The 23,746-nt window shown below is 35.7% G+C and overlaps 1 protein-coding gene across 2 annotated transcripts; it reads right to left on the reverse strand.

The window, feature by feature from the left end:
• Window positions 1–12: 12 nt before the first annotated feature.
• LOC120475489 (uncharacterized) lies at window positions 13–23,187 on the reverse strand. 2 transcript variants are annotated; one of them, XM_089129108.1, is made up of 14 exons: window positions 23,118–23,187; window positions 13,918–14,060; window positions 13,213–13,327; window positions 12,450–12,561; window positions 11,857–11,968; window positions 11,411–11,536; window positions 8,432–8,515; window positions 7,827–7,953; window positions 6,495–6,607; window positions 6,175–6,357; window positions 5,616–5,729; window positions 5,260–5,358; window positions 4,914–5,075; window positions 13–735 (listed from the first exon to the last, which is right to left on the reverse strand). In XM_089129108.1, exons 2-14 carry the CDS (start codon window positions 14,032–14,034, stop codon window positions 637–639), a joined length of 1,563 nt encoding a protein of 520 aa, XP_088985234.1. In that variant the 5' UTR covers window positions 14,035–14,060; window positions 23,118–23,187; the 3' UTR covers window positions 13–636. The 2 variants fall into 2 exon arrangements, with proteins under 2 accessions (XP_088985234.1, XP_088985235.1); XM_089129109.1 differs by lacking the exons at window positions 13,213–13,327; window positions 13,918–14,060; window positions 23,118–23,187 and having other exon boundaries at window positions 15–735; window positions 11,857–11,964; window positions 12,450–12,540.
• Between the last annotated feature and the right edge of the window lie 559 nt (window positions 23,188–23,746).

The following is a 23,746-nucleotide window of genomic DNA, read 5'->3' on the forward strand; positions in this document are numbered from 1 at the left end:
CGTCGAAGATTCGCCATGAAACAGGAAGTTGTAGTAACTCGGCTGTAAATGCCCAGATCTGCACAAAATTTGACACATTTAACAAGAGTCCCGCCCTGAACAAATCTACATGCCGACATTCACCCACAGTCATAGCGCCACCTGCTGCCAATAGGAAGTGACCTTTAATGAAGCAGCGTAGCAAATTCACAGCCGCACCGGCTGAGCTGCAAAATATGCAACGCGGCCGCCTCACACCCCGACGCGGTACAGGTGCGAGGGCCCGCCCATCGCTGCTTGCAGCTTTAATATATATATATATAACCACTCTAAAAAATAAAGTCCAGTGTTTATCAGGAAATACCAGGCAGGGGTCTTCTCCTGGTATAAATATGCCAACGCCATCAGTAGTGTAGAGCATAACAACTCACAGTTACTATTCATCAGAAATTCCTTTATTTACTAATGTTCAGCAGTAGTGATGTGTCAAAATGATTGAAGGTGACATTTTGACCCCAGAGAGCGAGTGGGATGAAACGATGGTGGAAAGTCTGACTATGGCTCAAAGAAAACCGCATAGACATGTCAGTTTGACAAAGTTTCTTGATAAATACGACCTGGGCGAGAGGTGAAGGCAAATAATCATGCGATTGCTCTTTACGTAGACTGGTCGGACTCGGAAACGCTCCAGGTGATTGTGAAAGGCTTTTCGATGGCGTGAGATTGTGCTGTTACATCAAACTGCAACTCCTGAACCTGAGGGAGAGGAAGAGACCGAGTTTGTGATGCAGTTTATCAGACTGAATAAAAGCAACACTGTGTAGTTTTTCAACCTTCATAATATATTTCCAAGACCCATTGCTTTTACTAGCACTACGGAACCTCTGGGTTCGGGTAGGATCCCGAGCACAAAAAGAAGTACAAAATTCGACTGCTTTACGTAAGCGTTACAATAAATTATTTTTTTCGTAGTTTCTGATGTTGCAATACATAATAAATTAATGAAATTATGTAACATATGTAACGGAGGCCAGCTAGTAGTTGCTGTGCGAGTAAACCTCACTCCCCGATCTCAATAGGCGCTCTAGCGACAGATACTAGAGGCTGCAGTCTTTAGCCTCCTTGCTAGAGCGCCCGACTCTCATGCCGGAGACCCGGGTTCGAGGCCCGCTCGGAGCGGGGCGAGTAGGACCCGGGTGTGAGGGGTTACACATACTCTACCTTGTCTGTGGACATCATTCATTCTAAAGCCGGTGCTGGATTAATAGCGAGCGTGTGTGCAACGGTAGGCTAAATTATTAACAGCGGTAATGTACAATATCTTTTCCAACCAGTAGGGCGACCGAAGAGGAAAAGCTCCATGGTGTTGCTTTAAAGATAAACTACCCAACAACCACAATACATCAATGTGATGTCAGGAAGGTGTTGGACTCCAAATAATCCAACATCAGTCAGACGTCATATTTTGTCTGAAAATGAAAGTTGGGTTGACGTCTAAATCCAATGTTGGTTTGACGTAAATCTCCAGCGTCAAACAGACGTTAATATTGCTTGGAATAAGCACCAGACTGCAAAACCAGCTTTACTTATTACTAACCAGATTTAAACAGTAATCTAATGGCAGCTGTAATTGCCACCAACAGGGCCGTTTTCTTCTCTGTTATACAGAATAATAAAGAACAGCTGTTATAGTGAACTGTGTAGGACAAAATCAACATGGCCCATGTTTCGTGCAGTACAGTATAGTTTTATTTAATGGCATATCAGCGTCTGTGGCTATTTTCATGGCAAAAACTGATTTACAAAAGTTACATTTTATACAATGAAAATAAAAACAAAGCAAACAAACAGCAATTAATACTTTACCAGATTTTTAACATTAATGTGATACCTGTTCTGGTAAATTCTTACTAAAGTCCTTGAGTGAGTTTGCTGCCTTTGCTGTTGTTGATGTTGTTGTTGTTGTTGTTACTGATACTGCTGGAGTAGATCTGAGACTGTAGACATTAAAATAAACAGAGATATAGGGTATTAACTGATTAAACCATTTTTATGTGACTATGACAAGATGTAAAGATTGCTGACAGTGTTTGGAACTGGCTCACTAGTTCACTGACCTGCTAAAGCTACAGATTCTGCCCAGGCTGCTATAGTATAAAAATACAATAATAGTATATAATAGTAACGTAACTAGGGGAGATGTTCACAGAGGCTTCTGCACACAAAACATAAGATACTAACTGGTAAGCCTATGTGATAACTTACCAGAGTTGTGATAATAATTTTTATGGCACTCCACGTTTTTTTTTTTTATAAATACTGTAATAATAATAATAGTTTAAAGTAAAAAATAATAGTTTTTAGTCAAATAACACCCCTCAACGCCCGTGAAACTTTTCTCCCTCAAACAGCAAGCTAACGTTACTTCTATACAGCCTACACACAGCAATACAAACAACATCTCTCTCCATGCTCTCTTCACGTCGTTCTAGTAAAATAATAATAAGTAAACAAACATCAAAATCACTTCGCTGAGAATAAAACACCACTTACCAGCAGCCGCAAGAGTTGAAGATATCCTCTGGGAATGCGCGAAATTAAAAAATGTGTGTGCAGCGTGAGGATTCAACCCGGATGAGTTCGTCAGGTGAAAGGTCATCATGTGGGTCATTTTATTTACGGCTAAATTATTATTCATTCATTTTACTACTAGTTAGATTGTGCAGGCATCCACAAAAGTGCCTTTAAATACAAAAAAAGAAGAGGAAATTTTGTCTTGACAAAAGGGCACTTTGGGCACCAAGGGGCAAAAGGGCAGGTGCTCGAGCAATTTTTAACGGTATGTTACCGTAATTATACCATTGAGGATAACTAATATCAATTGGGAAACAGATTGCTTTATGAAAAAATCGAGCACATTTTTACGGTATGTTACCGTAATTATACCATTGAGGATAACTAATATCAATTGGGAAACAGATTTCTTTATGAAAAAAATCGAGCACATTTTTACGGTATGTTACCGTAATTATACCATTGAGGATAACTAATATCAATTGGGAAACAGATTGCTTTATGAAAAAAATCGAGCACATTTTTACGGTATGTTACCGTAATTATACAATTGAGGATAACTAATATCAATTGGGGAAACAGATTGCTTTATGAAAAAAATCGAGCACATTTTTAACGGTATGTTACCGTAATTATACCATTGAGGATAACTAATATCAATTGGGAAACAGATTGCTTTATGAAAAAAATCGAGCACATTTTTACGGTATGTTACCGTAATTATACCATTGAGGATAACTAATATCAATTGGGAAACATTGCTTTATGAAAAAATCGATCACATTTTTACGGTATGTTACCGTAATTATACCATTGAGGATAACTAATATCAATTGGGAAACAGATTGCTTTATGAAAAAATCGAGCACATTTTTACGGTATGTTACCGTAATTATACCATTGAGGATAACTAATATCAATTGGGAAACAGATTGCTTTATGAAAAAATCGAGCACATTTTTACGGTATGTTACCGTAATTATACCATTGAGGATAACTAATATCAATTGGGGAAACAGATTGCTTTATAAAAAAATCAAGCACATTTTTACGGTATGTTACCGTAATTATACCATTGAGGATAACTAATATCAATTGGGAAACAGATTGCTTTATGAAAAAATCGAGCACATTTTTACGGTATGTTACCGTAATTATACCATTGAGGATAACTAATATCAATTGGGAAACAGATTGCTTTATGAAAAAATCGATCACATTTTTACGGTATGTTACCGTAATTATACCATTGAGGATAACTAATATCAATTGGGAAACAGATTGCTTTATGAAAAAATCGAGCACATTTTTACGGTATGTTACCGTAATTATACCATTGAGGATAACTAATATCAATTGGGAAACAGATTGCTTTATGAAAAAATCGAGCACATTTTTACGGTATGTTACCGTAATTATACCATTGAGGATAACTAATATCAATTGGGGAAACAGATTGCTTTATAAAAAAATCAAGCACATTTTTACGGTATGTTACCGTAATTATACCATTGAGGATAACTAATATCAATTGGGAAACAGATTGCTTTATGAAAAAATCGAGCACATTTTTACGGTATGTTACCGTAATTATACCATTGAGGATAACTAATATCAATTGGGGAAACAGATTGCTTTATAAAAAAATCGAGCACATTTTTACGGTATGTTACCGTAATTATACCATTGAGGATAACTAATATCAATTGGGAAACAGATTGCTTTATGAAAAAATCGAGCACATTTTTACGGTATGTTACCGTAATTATACCATTGAGGATAACTAATATCAATTGGGAAACAGATTGCTTTATGAAAAAAATCGAGCACATTTTTACGGTATGTTACCGTAATTATACCATTGAGGATAACTAATATCAATTGGGAAACAGATTGCTTTATGAAAAAAATCCAAAAACAGCATTACCAGCTTTTATCTTCAGTTGATTTCATATTTGTACTGTTCTTCTTGTTCCTCTTTCCTTCATTGATTCTGATTGTTAACAGCAGGTGTTCATCAGTCTCTCAATTAACTCACTTGTTTTTATTCACTCAGTCAAGTAGTCTATATTAGTGAACTAATGTAGGGGAATGAGATTATAGGGGGTGATTTAGAACACAGAGTCTGAGTGTCAACTTCGAGCTGGCAATTTACAGTATATTGATATAGGCTGCTTTCAAATATCACCAAGAGTGCATTGTTTTCTATGGTATATTGCTGTTTTAATGGAAAACAATTACTGTCAAAATGTAGCACTTTTTTTACACTATTTTTTGCAGCGTAGATTCCATCTTGTTGTCCTTATATCAGTGTTTCTGACAGTATGAAACTGAAGTAAATGTTTGCATTAGCGTCTGACCTCAGCGTTGTATGTGAATGGCAGGTCGGCGTCAGGCTGTCCAGTCACGCTCAGTGTAACACGAGTGACGGGCGCTGTTACACCCCACACCTTCACCAGACCCAGGGTCAACCTGTCGGCCTCGGCTAGACCGTCTTTGGGAACCGCGCTGGTCAGAACACCCTGTACATATAAACACACGTTACACACAGCATTTTCTCTCAACTAAAAATAATCTGATTTCAGTTATCTGCAAAATCCCCAGAAAAAAATGGAATAAATTTTTTTCGTATTAATAATCGTACACCCCTTTTTTGTTTAAAGTGCAAAATAAAGTTAGAAACAGAGAAAGTGCAGGTTACATTACCTTTTTACGGCTAATACTGAGGTTCTGGGCGATGACCTCTACACAATGACTGTCAGCCAGGTCAGGTGTCATCTCACCACGTAGATTGCGCATCAGCATCTTATGGACAAATGACATGTTTTATTATTAAGTGATTTAAAAAAAGTAATAATTATTATTTCATTATTAACATTTACAAATTTAATTATTACTGTGTGATGCCTGAATTAATTAAATCATGTAATTTAAAAAAAAGAAAGAAAAAAAAGGAGTATGGTTAAGAACTTGACATTTGTATTTTAAATTTGATTTTGTTTTTCAAAAGTTTGGCGTCAAATGTGGTTTAAATGTATTTTTAAGAGACCTTTTTTCCATACCTCCTTCTTCTCTTCTGTACTGAGGCCTTGTTTTGCCAGCACATAGGAGAGTTTTGAAAAAGCAGCTTCTGCGGTCATATCACACCCAGCGACCACACCGGCTTCATGCAGAGCCTACACACACACATAAGGCTTTTAAACGGGTGTTTGATTTATGATTTCACTTTTCTATCTTTAGCTAGTGTGTAATGTTGCTGTTTGAGCATTAACAACTGCAAAGTTATGACAGTCAAAGTTCAAAGCAAAAGGAGATATTTTATATTAAAGAAATGGCTTTTTAAGGACTACAACAAACGGCTGGTAGGAACTACACAACATTCCTACAGGGTTAGTGACATCATAAACCCTAACATTTACATAAACCCCGCCCCCAGGGGGCATTATACCACCCCTTTACAGGCACATTGACTGATTCTTAAGGTAAATATCAAGTATCTTCAATAATGGTCAATCATCACTCAAATTAAGTACACAAGTATATAAAATATGTAAAATTGTTGTTTGGATGCTTTTTTATCAAACAATCTGTCATATTGTGCCTTTAAGCAAACTCCCATACCTGTCCGGTGGCGTATGTGGTCGTGACCGTGCCCTGCAGGCACTGGGTGCAGTTGATCATGATGACTCCTCTCTCGGTCGCTTTACGGATCTCATCCAGCAGGTCAGCGCGGTTGTTAGGGGCGTTACCGCTGCCGTAAGTCTCCAACACGATCCCGTCCATCGGCTCTAAGAAGGCCTTGACCTGATCAGAAAATGGATCTCAAAGTTCTGCCAAAAATGTAACTTCTGCCATTTACTAAAATAATGAACATGTTCATGCAGTGAATGAAGAGATTTGTCAAAAATAAAGGCAGATATTAGCACACGCCGCAGCCTTACTGTATTGGCAGTGATTCCTGGGAAGAGTCGCAGGAGACCCACGTTACTGTTCCATTGTGTGTTGACAGTGAATTTGGCATTTGGATTGGCTCGCGCCACAGTGTCCCAGTTAACTAAAGAGTAAGAAATAAAAACATAATACTCAAAATAACACATCTGAATAAAATAATAACACTGCATCATCACTAAGGAAGTTGACATTCAATTTCAAGCAGTGTCCTGCAATGTGACATTGTGGCATATATTATCAACAATTTAACTTTCTTCATAATAATTTGTGCATTGTTAGTACATGTGCCGTTTTGAAAGAACTGAAATTAATTTTAAAAGTACACAAGACTAATATTTGTACTTTGCAATTCTCACCACGTGATTATTAAAGGAACATGCCGACTTTTTGGGACTCACCGTATCCCCTAGAGTTAGATAAATCCATACCCTTTTCATCTCCGTGCGTGTTTCAACTCTGTCTGACGCACCCATCTGAGAATATAGTTCCCAGTTATACGTTTAAAAGATGCCTGTGTCTCATATGACCTTGTTATTTGTACATGCTGTGATACAAATCACAACGTATAAATGGGAAAATGTTGGTTTTATTTTGTCACTTATTGGGATTAGTATGCTAGCTGAAGCCATTTACTTTCAGTCTTTGTGCTAAGCTAGGCTAGCGGTGGGTGCGTCGGACAGAGTTACAGCACACACAGAGATGAAAAGGGTATGTATGGACTTATCTAACTCTGGGGGATATGATGAATAAGCTAAAGTCCCCAAAAGTCGGTTTGTTCCTTAAAAGTGAACAGCAAATGATTTAAAAAAAAAAAAAACTTTAACTGAAATAATGTAAAATTGATGAATTGCCAAGGCAGCATTTCTCGTTTTCATTTAGTTTACCTTGATGTCCTAAACATTAAATTTGAAATCAAATTTATTAAAAACTACGTAGACATTTTAGGGTACGATACTTTAATAATGTTATGGCATCCTTTTTGGAGCTTAAATGGATAGTTCACCAAAAAAGGAAAATTCTGCGATAATTTTCTTTCTTCCGCTACAAAACAAACGAATGTTAAAGAATGTCTGAAGTCAATGTATGAAACCATTAACTGTTTGGTCACCCATATTCTTCATAATATCTCTATTTTGTGTTCAGTAGAAAAAAACTAGTTCATATAGGTTTGGAACTATTTGAGGGTGAGTCAATGATGAATTCAGTTCAGGGTAACTATGCCTCAGTCCTCAATGATTGTAATTGCATTGAAAAGAGCAACTATTCTACAAATTGACCCACATGGGACTAAGATGTAAAAATGATATCAGAACAGGAATCACCTTTGATGTCGACTTCAGCGATGGCTAACGGCGGCAGGTTTGGTGAATTAAATGCTTTAAAGCTTCCAGAGTCCACTTTGGTGACACGATTGCCCCTGTAGAGCTTATGGTGAAAATACAGGCAAACCTGTGAAAGAAACACACAAAGGGATATTTTTCATGTCCATGACTCAATTTAATTTTTTAATATATAAAAATACTAATAATTATAGAATTATAATTCTATAATTATTATTATTTTTAAAGAATTATAAATGATATAGGGGGGGGGGGGGGGCAGCAGATGGAAATTAGCTTTTTTTGCTATAACCTGGCACATGATATCTCTTCTTTTTTTAGACTAATGTTTTTTGTGCTTTGTACCTGGTCAAATAAAGAAATAAACTAAACTAATGCACGGTATGTGTAAAATAATCATAGCGATTTGAAAAAAGCTAAAAAAAGAAAGAAAGAAAAAGACCTAAAACTGCGTAACACATTGCATTAAACCAAATATACAAAATTGCGTTCTTTTTAGAATCGTCGTATGACCCATTTAAATAGTTGTAAATGCTTAAACTTATTAATAAAGGCATCACTCACAGAAGATTGAAATCAAAACTCACCTCAGGGATGACAAACTCTCCTGCTATCAACAGCGCCCCCAAGAGGTTCTCCCTCCCATCATTCCTCGTCTCAAAGATGGGCACCTGCAACATACATGATGGTTGGGAAGCTAATAGTGAGTTAACATGATACTTTTTTGATGACCACTTGTTAAATTTCAATATTGGAGGTCGATTTAAAGTCCCCGTGAAATCAAAATTGAACCTATTTACTTTGTTAGCGCATATTACTAGTCTTGTGGTGAACAATTAATCCGTGCAAGTAAATATATATTAAAAAAATGTTTTACCTTGGTAATCTTTAATCAAAATCTGAAAAGTTACTTCCGGTCTGAAACGGTTGATGACGTAGGTTTCACAGTTTGGGTGGGGAAACGCTTAACAACTCCCCTCAAACCGTTAGTTTGCTATGAGCGAGAGATGCTAGAGTAAAACCCTGCCCTCTGTTCAATATTCCGTTTCACTTGGAAATACGTCACAGCACGGGAGAAAAATCGTTTGCAACTTCCGGTTCACGGGGACTTTAAAAGGCGTTCTACAATGCTTTTAAAAATTTTCATTGGCAGTTTGATTTTTGCCACCCAGACAGCAACATGCTTTCTAATGGTCACCATTGTTGAGATTCATAGGCTATGCTGATATCTAGGATTACTATCCTACATTACTATTGTAACGCTTGACGTAAAGCAAGTTTATCTGGTTATCTTCAGATCTTTCCCGCAGTGGATCAGTCATGTACCTGTACGTCCACTGTAGCAGTTGCAGTGGCAGAACTGACTAGTTGCTGCTTCGGACGTCCCATGTCACGTGATTTTACCCTACCAAAGCAACCTTCGGAGCAGTGGTTCAAATGGAATTGTAGTTAATGGTTTGCAGCACGTATCAAAGCTTTCAGTATCAGACTGGATGTCAGGTTAACAGGCTAGCGAAATGCTAGCGTATTGTGCTAGCAATGTCAAATTAATGTGATAAACAATATTATACAATATTTGATAAATGGGGATGGATGCGTTAGTTATATTTAACAACACAAACAACAATTAATGATAGTAAATAGAGATTCAAAGCTATATAAACTAAAGCTTCCAGACGCAAACCACTCGGCAGCAAGGACCAATTTATTACACATTGAAGAAAGATTGACACACACTGTCACAGCAGCCAAAAAGGACAAAACACATAATCAGAGTTAAGAGCACAACTATGGGACACACTAATCATTGTTATGGTGACTTCAAATGAAACAGAGTTAAATCCTTGTTAATTCTCATTAAGAGCTGAATGTCTTATTAATCAATCAATCTTGTTAAGATAAGTCAGTCTGGTTAGTAAAAGTGAAGCTGGTAATGCTGTTTGTGGAGTTGTTTAATCCTCCTCTGCTGAGATCTTCAGATTTAATGTCTTCAGGTGATTTCCAGCACTTAAATAGACAGCAATCAGTGTAATTGGAAAGAGTGGAAAGAGCTTTTTTTTAATACAAAGGATTTAAAAAGGATTTATATATGAAGAGTTCAGATGCAAAAGCCTCGAAATGCCATTTGAAATTTTTTTCTTTAATGATGATTTTTAGCAATCTTGTATATTTAAGTTCAGTAATTTCACTTAAATAACAATTAATAGGTAATTATCATTGCCATTTAAGTGAAATTACTGAACTTAAATATACAAGTTTGATAAAAATCATCATTAAAGAAGAAAATTTCAAATGGCATTTAGAGGCTTTTGCATCTGAACTCTTCATATACATAATGTATATAATGTGTGTGTATGTATGAGTGAACTCTATAAGCTACTTAAAATTGCTCTTTTTTTCCCCTTCTTGGACAACCAACCAATCACAGTCTTCAAAAGAGTGTGTTATACATAGCAACGGGCTCAGCCCCGCCTACTTACTAAAATTAAATATATTTTCCTTACTCGGAGTTGCCCTCAGATCGGTCCCGAATCGCTCTTAAGCTAAGACTCCTACGTAAAAGTTTTTAGGCTAAATTAAGAGTTTTCTGTGAGGATTCTTAGACTCTATGAATACGGGCCCAGTATTTCCTTTAGTTGGGCAGTTTGGCTCTTCATTTCTTATGTGAGTTTGTAGTATTTGTAACAGTGTTTACAAAAACACATAATTTGTTGCAAAGGAAGTCAGAAACAAAGATGATCAGTTGATAAAGTTCTCAGCATCATAAAGTGAAATAATTCACTTAATCCTCTCTCTGACGTAAATTGTTTTTTGTTAGTAATAGATGTTTTGTTTTCCCAATATTACTTTTTTGCCACAGATCAGACATTCTGAATTCAGATTTCTTTTTTTTTTTAATTGTTGGAAAAGTCATTTTAGACGCACACAGAGACATCAAGAATCCGCATATACAAAAAAAAGGTTTAAAAAAATAAAACCATACATTGCAGGTAAATTTGCCGCCAGTTAATTACCGCAAATTTACACCACAAAATGTGATTGCGATTGCAATTACAACATTTTAAGATAAAGAGGCACTATTTGGTTTTCAAATACGATAACTAATGCGCTCACTCAATCTGACACTGCTGCTTTATATTTAACTCATTCCCTGTTATTAATTATGATACCGCTTGCTTCATTGGTTTGTTGGGTCATATTGCTCTTGTTCACATTTGAACCGAACTGCCCCAAGGTTCATTTTCACCTCGTTCAGGTGGTCTCATTATATATTTAAAGATAAGAGCTCTCTATATATACATGAACTAAATTAATCTTTTTTTCTTTTCTTTATTTTACAACAAAATGAATCATCACTGAGCTTACTTAAGCTGGAATGTGACGCTATTTTCTACAAAATCTGTTGCATTATTTTCCTGTTATCTCTGTAAAACTGCTTTATCTGTTTTGTAAAAAGGACTGTATAAATAAAGGTGACTTGACTCTATTTGTGCAACACAAAGGTGAGTATTAATGCATTAATACATTTAATTAATGCATTAATAATACCATTTAAAATGTGTTACCTGTGAGCCAGTGAAGATGACAGGCTTTCCCAGATTCTCACACATGAAGGATAAGGCAGAAGTGGTGTAAGCCATGGTGTCTGTACCATGCAGGACGACAAAACCATCATATCGATCATAGTTTTCCTGTAATCACGAGGGAAAAACCTTTCCAAATCTCAGTAATGATTTTTGACATAAATTTTAAAAATTGCTGACCCGTTCACTGATCTATAACCTATGATTATAAATTTAAAAAAGTTCATTTTTTGAAGGAAAAAGTGAATAAATAAAACTAAATTTAAGAACGAAACAATTTATCAGATCAATTCTGTTCACAAAAGTTCTGTTTTTGCAGTTATGTCTAACTTCTACTCAACAACATTTCCATTTCGGTCGCATTCGCAATCCAGAGAAAAACAAAGAATGCAAAAAGCCACACATAAAGATTGTTGAAAAAGAAGTACCTCAATGTCTTTTCCGATACGGGCCCAGTCGTCTTTACCCATATTACTGGAGTCAAGGAGGGGGGAGTACTCTAAAACCGTATATTCAATCCTCTTCTTCTGTTTGGACTGTCTGGTGAGGGTGAGGGACATATCAGTACAAACCGGTCTTGCATTTTTTTATGTTTCTGAAAGAAGTATCTTATGATCATCAAGCCTGCATTTACTCGATCAAAATACAGACATTTTGTAAAATACAGACATATTTTGTGAAATATTACTACAATTAATAAAATAATGTTTTTTTATTTTGACATGCAAAGAAGAAGCATTTAATTTAAGTCTATTCTGCATCCTCCTCCTTTAAGACAGTTTCAAAAATGTCTTATTTAATGATTAGTTAATAATTATTAATTTTGATTTATATTATAAAAGAGTGCACCGTCTTTAAAATTAAATACCCAACAAATTTGAGGGCCAGTAAATAATGACAGAACTCCATTAAAACTATAATCCAAGTAGAAATCAACGATTCTTGTATACAAAAATATAAATAGGCAACACCTCCAAACTTGATGGCATAAGTTGGTGTGCATCTGCGTATAAGAACTTACGGCAGCACCAGCATTTCCTTTTTCAGTTTCTTTTGTTGTGCGTACTGCTTATCATGCAGAATAGAGAGTTTGCGTAGAGTTTTAACAAAAACATTAGCCTCTGGAGACAAAACTGCAAATATAGAAGAAAAGCCTGTAAAACGTTGTGTACAAATTAACATCACTGTAAAACCTTGTTATAAAAAACGGTCAAATTCTGACACTGTAAAAAATATTTTCAAGATTTGTTATCACAACATATTTTCTTTTGTCAAATCATTTATTTGGTTGAGATACCTTATTATTTTGAGTTTCTGATGACTAAATCAATCTCCTTCATTGTATTAACTACCTTTTTCCAGTTCAATCAACTTAAAATTTTAAGGCCACCAGGTTACTTACTTTTTTAGGTTAAACCAACAATATTTTTTTACAGTGTAGTAATCACAACATTTTTTCTTTTATCAAATCAACTTAAATAATTTATTTAGTTCAGATAACATATAATTTTGAGTTTCTGATGACTAAATCAATCTCCTTCATTGTATTAACTCACTTTTTCCAGTTCAATGAACTTAAAATTTTAAGGCAACCAGGTTACTTACTTTTTTAAGTTAAACCATCAATATTTTTTTACAGTGTAGCACTTTCCATTAAAACAGTAATATAGCGTAGAATAGCAGTTTTTTTTTTTTGGGGGGGGGGGGGTATCTCATGTTGTATATTAAGATATTCATTTATATATCATATGTGAAGGTGTGTGAGTGCTGCTGATGGTGTTTACCGTTTTCATGTTCCATCATACCAATGGTTCCTCCCGTGTTTATGACCAGGACCTTTGCATCCTTGACATTTGGCCTGGAGTGACCAGCGGTGCTCAGGCTGACAGATTTCTGCAACTTAAACACAAAACTCGTCTGAAAGGAAAAGTGTATTGTAAAACCCAACAAGTTGAGCTAACTCATTTCATTTGAGGACACCGATTGCCTCAATTCATTTATATGTATAAAAAAAACAATAGTTATGAGTACTCCATAACTTATTTTATTCGAGTTCACTAAAACAATAATATTTCTTATAACACGATTAAATGTTACACTGCATTTAATACTGTATATAGCTGAAACTTCACTTTATTGAGTAAAAACAGTGAAATTGCAAACTCAGAGCACACTGCTATATCACTCACAAAGTCAAATCCAATTAGTTCAGCTAACTCATTTCATTTGAGGAAACAGATTGCCTCAATTAATTTAAGTTTCTAAAAAACAATAGTAATGAGTAGTATGTGATTAATTGAGCATTAATGATGAACACCTGCTGTTAACATCACTGAAGGAACGAGAAACACAAGAACTACAACTGACTTCCAACCACAACATTATATGAAATCAATTGAAACTGTTATTTATTGTAGTTCCTTGTTGCCGCTGTTATCAGTTGTCTCTGGTTTGTATTTGAAGTGTAATGTTGTAGACAACACATTTACCTTGGGTTTATCATCTGCATGATTTCTAGTTGGTTGTCCTGAACTATTTGGACTGGGTTGATTCTGGTTAGGCACTTCTGTTGTATTCTTCAAGCAGGAGGTTACCCAGGAAAACATCTTAATTTGGATCTGTAAATATTTCACTGGAGAAAAAAGTAAATTCGGGAACACTTTCTATGAAGCCTGTATTTATCAGAGAAATGAAGTAAAGCGCATTTTTTAAAACTAATGACGTAGTATTTTTGGCATGTCCGCATAAAAGCATGATTAAATGTTATTTCTGCCATTTCATTTCTTTGTGTTGTTAGACTAAGTTCACAGAAATTGACTCAACCCACACAACAACATTGTGACGGCCCAGATCCGGTGTTCTGACAATTCATGCTACCCATCGAGATTTCCTACTTACCGGTTAGGCGCATGTGCAGACTCACAGTTTTTTTTTTTTTTTTTTTTTACAAAAGGTACATTTTCCTGTTATAATGTATAATTTCCCTTTAAAAAAATGCTTACTACCATATGAATATTTGTACGGTCAGCCAGCTGAAAATAAATAACTAAAAGTTTCAGTTACTATAAGAAAAGGTGTACTTTGACAAGTCAAAGATGAATATTTTATGATAATTTTTACTTTTCACACCGTTTTAAAAATAAAAACAGTAGTCTATAGTATACAGTAGCTACTCATAACTTAGAATTGTATTAGAATTGTATTTCATACGACTTTAATCGGCATTCTGTGATCAATTCGTGCTACGGTAGCATTTTTCGACAAGGCAGCAAAAATCGACAGAACACCGGCTCACATCTGGCATCACATCACAAGCAGGATGATGATCGCATGATCTCATTTCACTATAGCGTTTCTCTGCTGCTACAAATTTGTTTGACGAAAAAAAAAAAAAAAAAAAAAAAAACCTTCTCAACTCTTCTATTCTCATTCTCAAAAACAAGGTTCTCAACTCTTATTATATTTTTGTGTGTGTGTGTGTGTTTTTTTTTTGTTTTTTTTTGGCTGCTGACAGGACGTTGAAAAGCATGCGATAATGCTTACCTGTTGTCAGTTTTAAAATCATAACAAAAAAAAAAACAACGAAACGTCACAAAAACAAAAAGAAAAGCAAATATTTATAATTAAACTCAATATCAAGACAATTCAGCTGCATTATTAATTCATGCAGTGATGCATGCTGGGAGTTTTGTACTATGCTGGAACTCAGCATGCATTGCACTTCTGATTGTCACCATTGTTTATCTGGGCTGCGTTTCCCAAAAGCATCGTAAGCCTAAGTTGATCGTAAAAACGATCGAACGAATGATCTTAATATTACGTTCTGTTTCCCAAAAGCATCGTAACTTAAGTGGCACTTGAAAATCTTCGTAGATCTACGAGTGCTCTGGAGTAATCGTACATCCCCAAGTGCATCGTAAAAAGACAGAGTTACGAGGTCACCTGCAGGACAACCGGAAGATTACACTTTTATCTAGATTTAACAGATTACACTGCAACGTAAGTAGCCTATAATATATAGGTTTTGATTGTACACTTTGTTGTACTCGTGTTTTGTTTAAATGAATAAATTAAATAATTAAAAAGGGAAGAAAAAACAGAAATATACACATTCTAAATTAAACGAATGAACAAAAAATCATAAAATAAGTTATCTGGGAAATATGCTTTAAAGACTGGGCAAAATAGGGATGAATTCAAAAAAATCTGTCAAAGACTTGCTGACGTGCACGAAAGCCAGCCATGGATTGGGCATTTCTCGCGGACCTCCTTTCCTGATCTTTGAACACGGTTGCAGTTTGTTTGCAACATGTCCTTCCAGATGTTTTATTTTTCCTTATTTGTATGGTGTCCTTTAAATCTGTTAAAAATAAAATCTTTGTTTCCCTCTATCTCCTCTGGAAGGACATTCATTTTATCTTTTTATCTTCTCTTGTTTTTTTGTCAGCCTGTATAGGTGTTTTATACCCATATAGACTTGTCTTGATTTCTAATCCACAACAAATGACGATTATTAGGTTAAACGTTCAGAATACGACTCCATATAAGGTTATATTTCAGCACTTCGCGAATGGTTAGCGACGCTTAAGTAGCACGTAGAACGCGTTCTCGCGCGTTCATGTTAAGTGCATTTTTGGGAAACGCACGAATTGCTGCGAGCGTTCGTAACCTTGCACGTAGAGAGCGCTCTTAAGAGCTAAGATACATCGCTATCGGGAATCCCGGCCCTGCTCAAACATCTCTTAAAGAGCCCCTATCATAGCAGTTGAATTTGAAATGTTCCTATTTTTGTTTTAGGAGTTCCCAAAAACAGTTTAACATGCATGCAAGGATAAAAAAACACTTTATTTGTTTTATAATATGCATTTATTTTTAACTGATTTGCTCAACGACTCCCAAATGATTCGTACAACGACTCATTTTTCCAAACCACTCCTTTGCGTGACGCTAATCGGCGGTGATTGGTCAGATGACCCAGTCAGTTATTGTTTGTTAGCATAACGCATAAACATATTGATAAAGCACTGCAGTACTACAAGACGCTCTATTCTTTATGACAACTCCAATAACAGCGACAAACATTTCACATATTTAAAAAAAATTGACATTCGAGACCTAGAAGCTGCGCTGAGCGTAACTTACACACAGAGACACGCGCACACACATACTGCCTCGCGCCTTCCCTCCTCGCGCCCGACGCTACAAAACCATTTAAAACCCATAAAAGCAACAAGTATTAATAATACTTACAGGTTGTGATTCGAAGGAAGCTGATCCATATACACTGGGTCAGTAAGTTACTGAGCCCTCCTTCAGGAACAACCGCTTGCGAATCCACATTTGAATTCATTTATGTTTTTGAACGATTCGTAATTAAAATGATGAGAACACAATCGGGGTAGTTATACTGTTGTGGTATTTTTGCAAATATGAACTCTAACCAGCGATTCTTCACATGCTTGTCCCTGGTAAATGAAAACAAAGTGGTTGAACTATCTTTGCATTGTAGAACACAGCGTCTTCTCGACATGATGCTATGATGAAGTATTTGAATGTGTAGACTTCAAGTTTACACTTCCGTCTGCGCGCGCAGTAACTGGGCAGTAATCTACGTCACTACGAACCAGCTAATGACTCGTTTCAAAAACAGTTCATTTCATAGACTCGGAGTCGACTCTCACTTTTGAAAGACAATAACTTTATACGGTGCACTTTCAGATTTTTTCTTTGCAGGATGTTTTCATTCCCTTAGAGTTATATTCCACACCATATGAACAGTCATTTACAAAACTCCATGATAGGGGCTCTTTAATTAATCACTTAATTTTCTCATTAACTCTAAAACTTTTAACACTCTGTAGATTGGGACTATATGTACTCTGAGCAGAGTTGATTTAACACAGATTTTGCTGTGTACCTGTAACGTTGTAGTAATCACGAAGACCTTGATTAGCTTGTTCAGGTGTGTATGATTAGGGTTTGAGATACAATCTGCAGGAGTCCAGAGTTGAGGACCCCTGACTTGATTATCTCACCGCAACACTGCGTAAATGTTAATTTTACTCCTTATAGTGTGGACACTACATGATGCTCCTGTGGGGTTAAAAGGGTTTTAAAGGTATAGCGGAGGATCTTTCCGAGTTTTAGAGAAGACCCGCCCTCTCCATTTAAAAAAAAAAAATGCACATGCGCAAGTTAACACTCTAACTAATCCTGTACTGGTCTGTCGAGGATACAGCAGCTCTTCTGAGCATTTGGGAAGAAGAAAGGGTACGACGCAGTGTTGTAGTCGAGACCACCTCACTCGAGTCCGAGTCGACACCGAGACCAGAGAGAGTCGAGTCCGAGTCGAGTCCGAGACCAGAGAGAGTCGAGTCCGAGTCGAGACCGAGACCAGAGAGAGTCGAGTCCGAGTCAAGACCGAGTCCATAGAGAGTCGAGTCCGAGTCAAGTCCAAGACCAGAGAGAGTCGAGTCCGAGTCAAGACCGAGACCAGAGAGAGTCGAGTCCGAGTCGAGACCGAGACCAGAGAGAGTCGAGTCCGAGTCAAGACCGAGACCAGTGCGGGTTGATTACCTAATTTACTTTTATTTACTTAGAGAAATCCTTTTTTTTTTTTTTTACTGAATTTACTTAGAGTTTAAAAAATATGATCAGTTTAGGGTAAAAAGGCCACATAGTAGGTGGTGTTAAAAGTAATTTTATTACAATTTGTCATGCGCAGTTGCGCACTAGAAAATCACCAATCCCTGGGCGTGTCAATCAATTTAAAGAAATATTTTATTAGCATACATTAATAATCATGAAAAATATTTGGAATTGAACACGAGTGGACTCGGGAATAATTCCGAGTCCTAAAAAAAAAATGTTCGAGTACGAGTCAATTCCAAGTCCAAATGGACACGAGTCCATGACAAGACCAAGACCATGAAAATATGGTCTCGAGACCGAGTCCGAGACGAGTCCGAGTCTCGAGTACTACAACACTGGTACGACGTCAATTTGACGGCGTGTGAAGAAATGAGGATGTTACAAAATACATCTATGCTGAACTTTCTAAGCTAAACATTCAGCAAGCAACGCTTTAAATTCAGGAAAAAATAAAAAAGTTGCGTGCGCAGTATTGTACAAGGCGATTTAAATGCAGAATGGACAAAGCTCAGAAGGATTTTTCCATGGTTCGACTTTATCTCCGTCCCTCTGTTAGTGGCAACTCGCGAGACAATAGGGGATTATCACGCTACGTAGTACTTCCGGATTCTGTGATCTGCCAGTTCCGTTGAATCATCGATCTCGCTGACAAACTGATGAAGGACTACACGACATCCCTGGTAAATTAGTCTGATTCACTAAAGTGCCGACTGCAAACAAATGTGCTACCTTGTTTTATTTTAAAGCTTTAATCCACTTCTTCCTTATACTCAATTCAGTCGGGAATCCATGAAAACTTACGTAGGGTTGGTGTTGTTGGTTAGATTTACAAAGTGGAACAGAGCAGTGACACATATAGCCTTCGTCTCAGACATTGTTGAACTGCGTCGAAAGTGGACATGCATAAAGTTGACAAATCTCGCCCATGAAACCCGGAAGCGTGATAATCCCCTATCGGGACACTATTGCAGCCACGGCCGGTGAGTTAATATACAGGCTATCTTCCTAACTTAAAAAATTTATTAATTCATAATAGCCGCTGAAATGGGTTGGGTTGTATGACGTTTGATCCAGAAAGGCGTGTTAGGGGCGGGGTTTAGGGCAGCGCTTCGGGGCTACTGGCCCGGCAGTGCAAACGCAAGCCTGGTGCTTGAGCCCCGAGGCCACTAGCTCAACTCGGCTCCCTGTTAACTCTGGCCCAGCCCTAGCCCGGCAGTGGAAATGCGGCTATTGACACTTAGGTGGACCAATAGTATAGGCTACCCACCCGGAAAAAGAAAATCCTCCGCTATACCTTTAAGGTTCAATATAAAACGACACACCCACAAAATGTATTTGAACAGTAAAGAACACTGAACATAAGATAAAATTAACAGCAATATATTGGCAACATTGTTGCCAGTAGTTTACCATCACAAACAATACAAAAATATACTGTGAAAACCTAAGTCTATTTCACTCTTCATTAAATGTACTTAGACTTAGTAGAAAAGACAATGTATATGGACTCAATAAAATAAGAGTAAATGTTGATATGAAACATTATTTTATGTTTTGCAGACTTTGCATAAAATAGATATTTTAGTGTTTAATGGTCAGTTTGGATGTTGAGTTTTTTGTTATGAAGAGTAGAGCCTCATTAATTGAATGATTTGTTGCTACCTCCTGGCGGGTTTAGTATCATATTTAAATGTGTAATTTAATTAATTTTACCATCATATATCTATATCGAAAAATGTATATTTAAAACTTCTCAAATAATTTAATATGTAATTTTGGATTTGTAAATGTAGATCTCTCAGATAAATTTGAGGAGTGCTGCTCTGGCCTTGGTCTGTGTCTCAACTCCTCAAAGTCTTGATCTTGTTTTGGTCTGGAAACACTCGTTTTGATGCCTTTAAGGTGGTCTTGATACATCTCTAGCCATCCCAGTCAGACTATTGTGCTTTCTTTTAAACTATACAGTTTAATTTTCCAAATGATAAATGTTTTATCAGTGTTATACAACAGGGGAATAGTTAAGAAATGAAATGAGTTAGATCCAGTCTTCACTAGACCTGACATATCAGATTTTGGTCTGATAGCCAAATCAAAACAGTCAACACTTGTCATGTTAACTCTTAAGATGTGCAGAAAGATGAAGAACAGAAAGCAGATTAAATAATGGGGGAAAAAAATAACTGAATAGATTTTATTAAATGATCTTGAATTTCTCCGTCTTTATATGACTAGCATTTCTACAACTGTTATTTTACAACAAAAAAGTTGGGATTACATTACAGCACTTAATATGCATAGGCATACATATAAATAAGTCAACAAAATAAAAAAGTAATGAGTAATAGAACATTGAATATTTTAAGAAATTAGTACATGAGGAAAGATAATGTATATAAAATAGAAAGAAACAACATAAATAAAGATATTTGTGACTGCCATCCAGTTGGCAGACCAAAGGTGTTTATTGCTGTAAATGCAGGAAAAACAATTAGTATTAATTTAACAATTAAAGAGAATATGGGACTTATACAGTACAGGGGACATTGACATCACTATCTGTATCCTTTAGGCTTACACTGGTCTATCCCCTTAAACTTTGTTGGCAAGCTGATGACGTAATACACGCCCGTGCTCCTCATGCGCTCGATATGATGGTCAACTGTTAAGCTTAAATGTGGTGTAATTAAAGTCTTAAAATACATGCACACCAACCCAAGCAAAAATAACCGTGATTCTAACGGTAAAATACTGTAAAAATGCTACAGTGCAAAACTGTTAATTGGTAAACACAAAGTTTCCGTACTATACACGGTAAATAACTGTGATATAATTTTACAGTAAAATACCATTAAATTTACAGTTTTTGAAAGTGAAAAAGAACAAATCATTGTACAGTGAAAACCCGTAAATTGACATTCCCACAATTCCCTGTGTGACACTTCACATTTTATGTATTTTTTGTTGAAATAACTATGGTTCTTCATAGTTTTATTGTTTGTTTTTTTCTAATCAGTTATGTACATTAGGGTTATATGTTACATTTAATGTTGTTAAATTAATGTTTATTGCATTTTTTAATTTCATGTGTGTTACCATGTTGGTGCTTAATGTTTGTGTGAATGACACTGTGCAGCTTCTTGAATTAAGTATTGCTTAATACAAGTATTCACTTGTGATGAGTTGTGATTGCTCATGTAACTCATCACTGCTGTGATGATTGATGGTTGTCAGTGTATTACAATGGTCCAAAACAGATATCAATACATCAATAAGTTGGTAAATCCAAATTTTATCAGAATATAAATTACGGCTTATTACTGTAAATTTTAAGTTAAGTCTGTAAAACCATTAACGTTCCTACTGTATTTTTAACAGTAAAGTTTTGGCAACCACAGCTGCCGGTTTTTTTTACCGTAAAATTTACTCAAATTTAATGATTTAATCATGAACTCATGAAGAACTAAACCATTAATTAATGATTACTGCATCAGCAACTAATAAAGAGTCTATATGATTAATAGATTAAGTAATACATGAATTGCTATTAATTCAATGTGTCATTGGGTATTAATTCCTTAATAACATATTTTATTAACTAATAGTGTAAATGAATGTGTTAATTACCACAATTAGTCAAAGCTATGCACTTCAACTTCCAGTTGTATGCTTTAATTAATCATTAGCTAATGATTTGCAAAGGTATCATTATATTATGACTTTACTTGTTGGGGCACATCATTATTAACTAGTCATTTAGTAATTGTAGTAATTTACACATGAATTTGCACTAACAATGAAGTAATTAATCATGTATTAATGCATATTAGTGTACCTGTCATATTATTTGGAAGTTGAAATACAAGGCTTTGGCTCATTCTTGTAATTAACATATTAATTAACACTATTAGCTAAAAAAAGAGTTATTATGAAATTAATCTACAATTACATATTTAATTAATAACAATTCATGTATGAACTAATACATTAACCTTACATACTCTTAATTAGTTCCTAATGTGGTAATCATTAATGGATAGCTTAAATAATCATTAGTTACACATTAATTCAGTATTATCTGTGCATTAGTTAAGCATGAATTAATGCTTATTAGTGCACCCGTATTGTAAAGTGTTACCAATTCAGTCATATAAATGCCAATCTGTAATACATAAATGCATTGCATGAAAGCCCAAAACACACCCATTACTCATTAAGAGAATAGGGAAACCTTTTAACACCATGCGTTTTTCCCATCGTTAAACTATAAAAAGTGGATTCGGATACACCATAAGTGCACTTGTGCCACATGCTTAGGCCACACACTTAGATCCTTAAAGGAACACGCCACTTTTTTTTTCTTTCTTTTTTTTTTTTTTTTGGAAATAGGCTCATTTACCAAGTCCCCTAGAGTTAAACAGTTGAGTTTTACCATTTTTAAAACCATTCAGCCGATCTCCGGGTCTGGTGGTAGCACTTTTAGCTTGGATTAGCATTTCTCTCCAAAAAAATGACCAGAGTTTCGATATTTTTCCTATTTAAAACTAGCCTCTTCTGTAGTTACATCGTGCACTAAGACCGACGGAAAATGAAAAGTTGTGATTTTCTAGGCTGATATGACTATACTCTCTTCCTGCATAATAATCAGGACACTTTGCTGAGTACCATGAGATATTACACAGCACCTGAAAAAAGTCCCCAGCTATAAAATTTCCAACATGACCCGATTGTTCCTTTAAAATAGGGCCCATTTAGCCAACCGAGGCAATATCAGATGGGATTAGTACAAGTGACTCTCCTTAATACGCAAACCGGAAAATGGTTCATGCATGGATATGCACGCTCATGGAGGCTTATGTTCACTCCTCACACTGACTTCTGTGTGAATGCCAATTGTCTGTTCGAAGCCTGTCAATGAGTGCATAGTCAAACATAAAATAAGTTATGTAATCAAATAATTTAAAATTAAACTCATAACAATAGTAAAATTGTCATATATAAAAGTGATCAAGTTATTCATATTAAGAAAATCAAGACAAACCTGAGTCTGTGTCTTCTGTCCACCCCAGAGGTCCAAAGAAGAAGTTAAAGCTTCTGCTGGTATTTATAGAGACAGGCTTTCTCTGAAGTCACATGACCAAGCCGAAAGAGAAAGTGTTTTTTAAAATATGTGTGGTATATATGATAATAATACATTTTGTACTGAACCTTTATGCTATTTCTTATGCTATCACAATAGTCTACAAACAGAGAAAATCTAGGGCTGTTTTCCTGTAAACATCACTCCAAGAGCACAATGGGCATTGTTTAAAAAAAAAAAAAGACTTTCTTTCTTGTCATGTGACTTTGTTTACTTATCCATTTATATGCCAGATGAGAACTTTCATTTGCTCTTTTTAGCCTCTAAAAATACAATGAAGACATAGTCTTTATTTTAACAGTTTATTATTAAACCCATTTTTTCTGCTGAAGATTATGTATAACCTTATTCTAAAAATAGTGTAACTCTGAATTAAATTAGTGGCGCAACAGATCACAAAACTCACGGTTCGGGTCGTATTATGGTTTTCGAGTCACGGATCAGAACATTTTTTGGATCAGCAAAACAAAAAACAAAAAAAAAGAATAAAAAAATACAATAAATACAAATAAAAAACAAACACTTTAGGT

The sequence above is a fragment of the Pimephales promelas genome, chromosome 3, assembly GCF_988280905.1.
Source record: "Pimephales promelas chromosome 3, fPimPro1.hap1.1, whole genome shotgun sequence".
Taxonomy (NCBI): domain Eukaryota; kingdom Metazoa; phylum Chordata; class Actinopteri; order Cypriniformes; family Leuciscidae; genus Pimephales; species Pimephales promelas.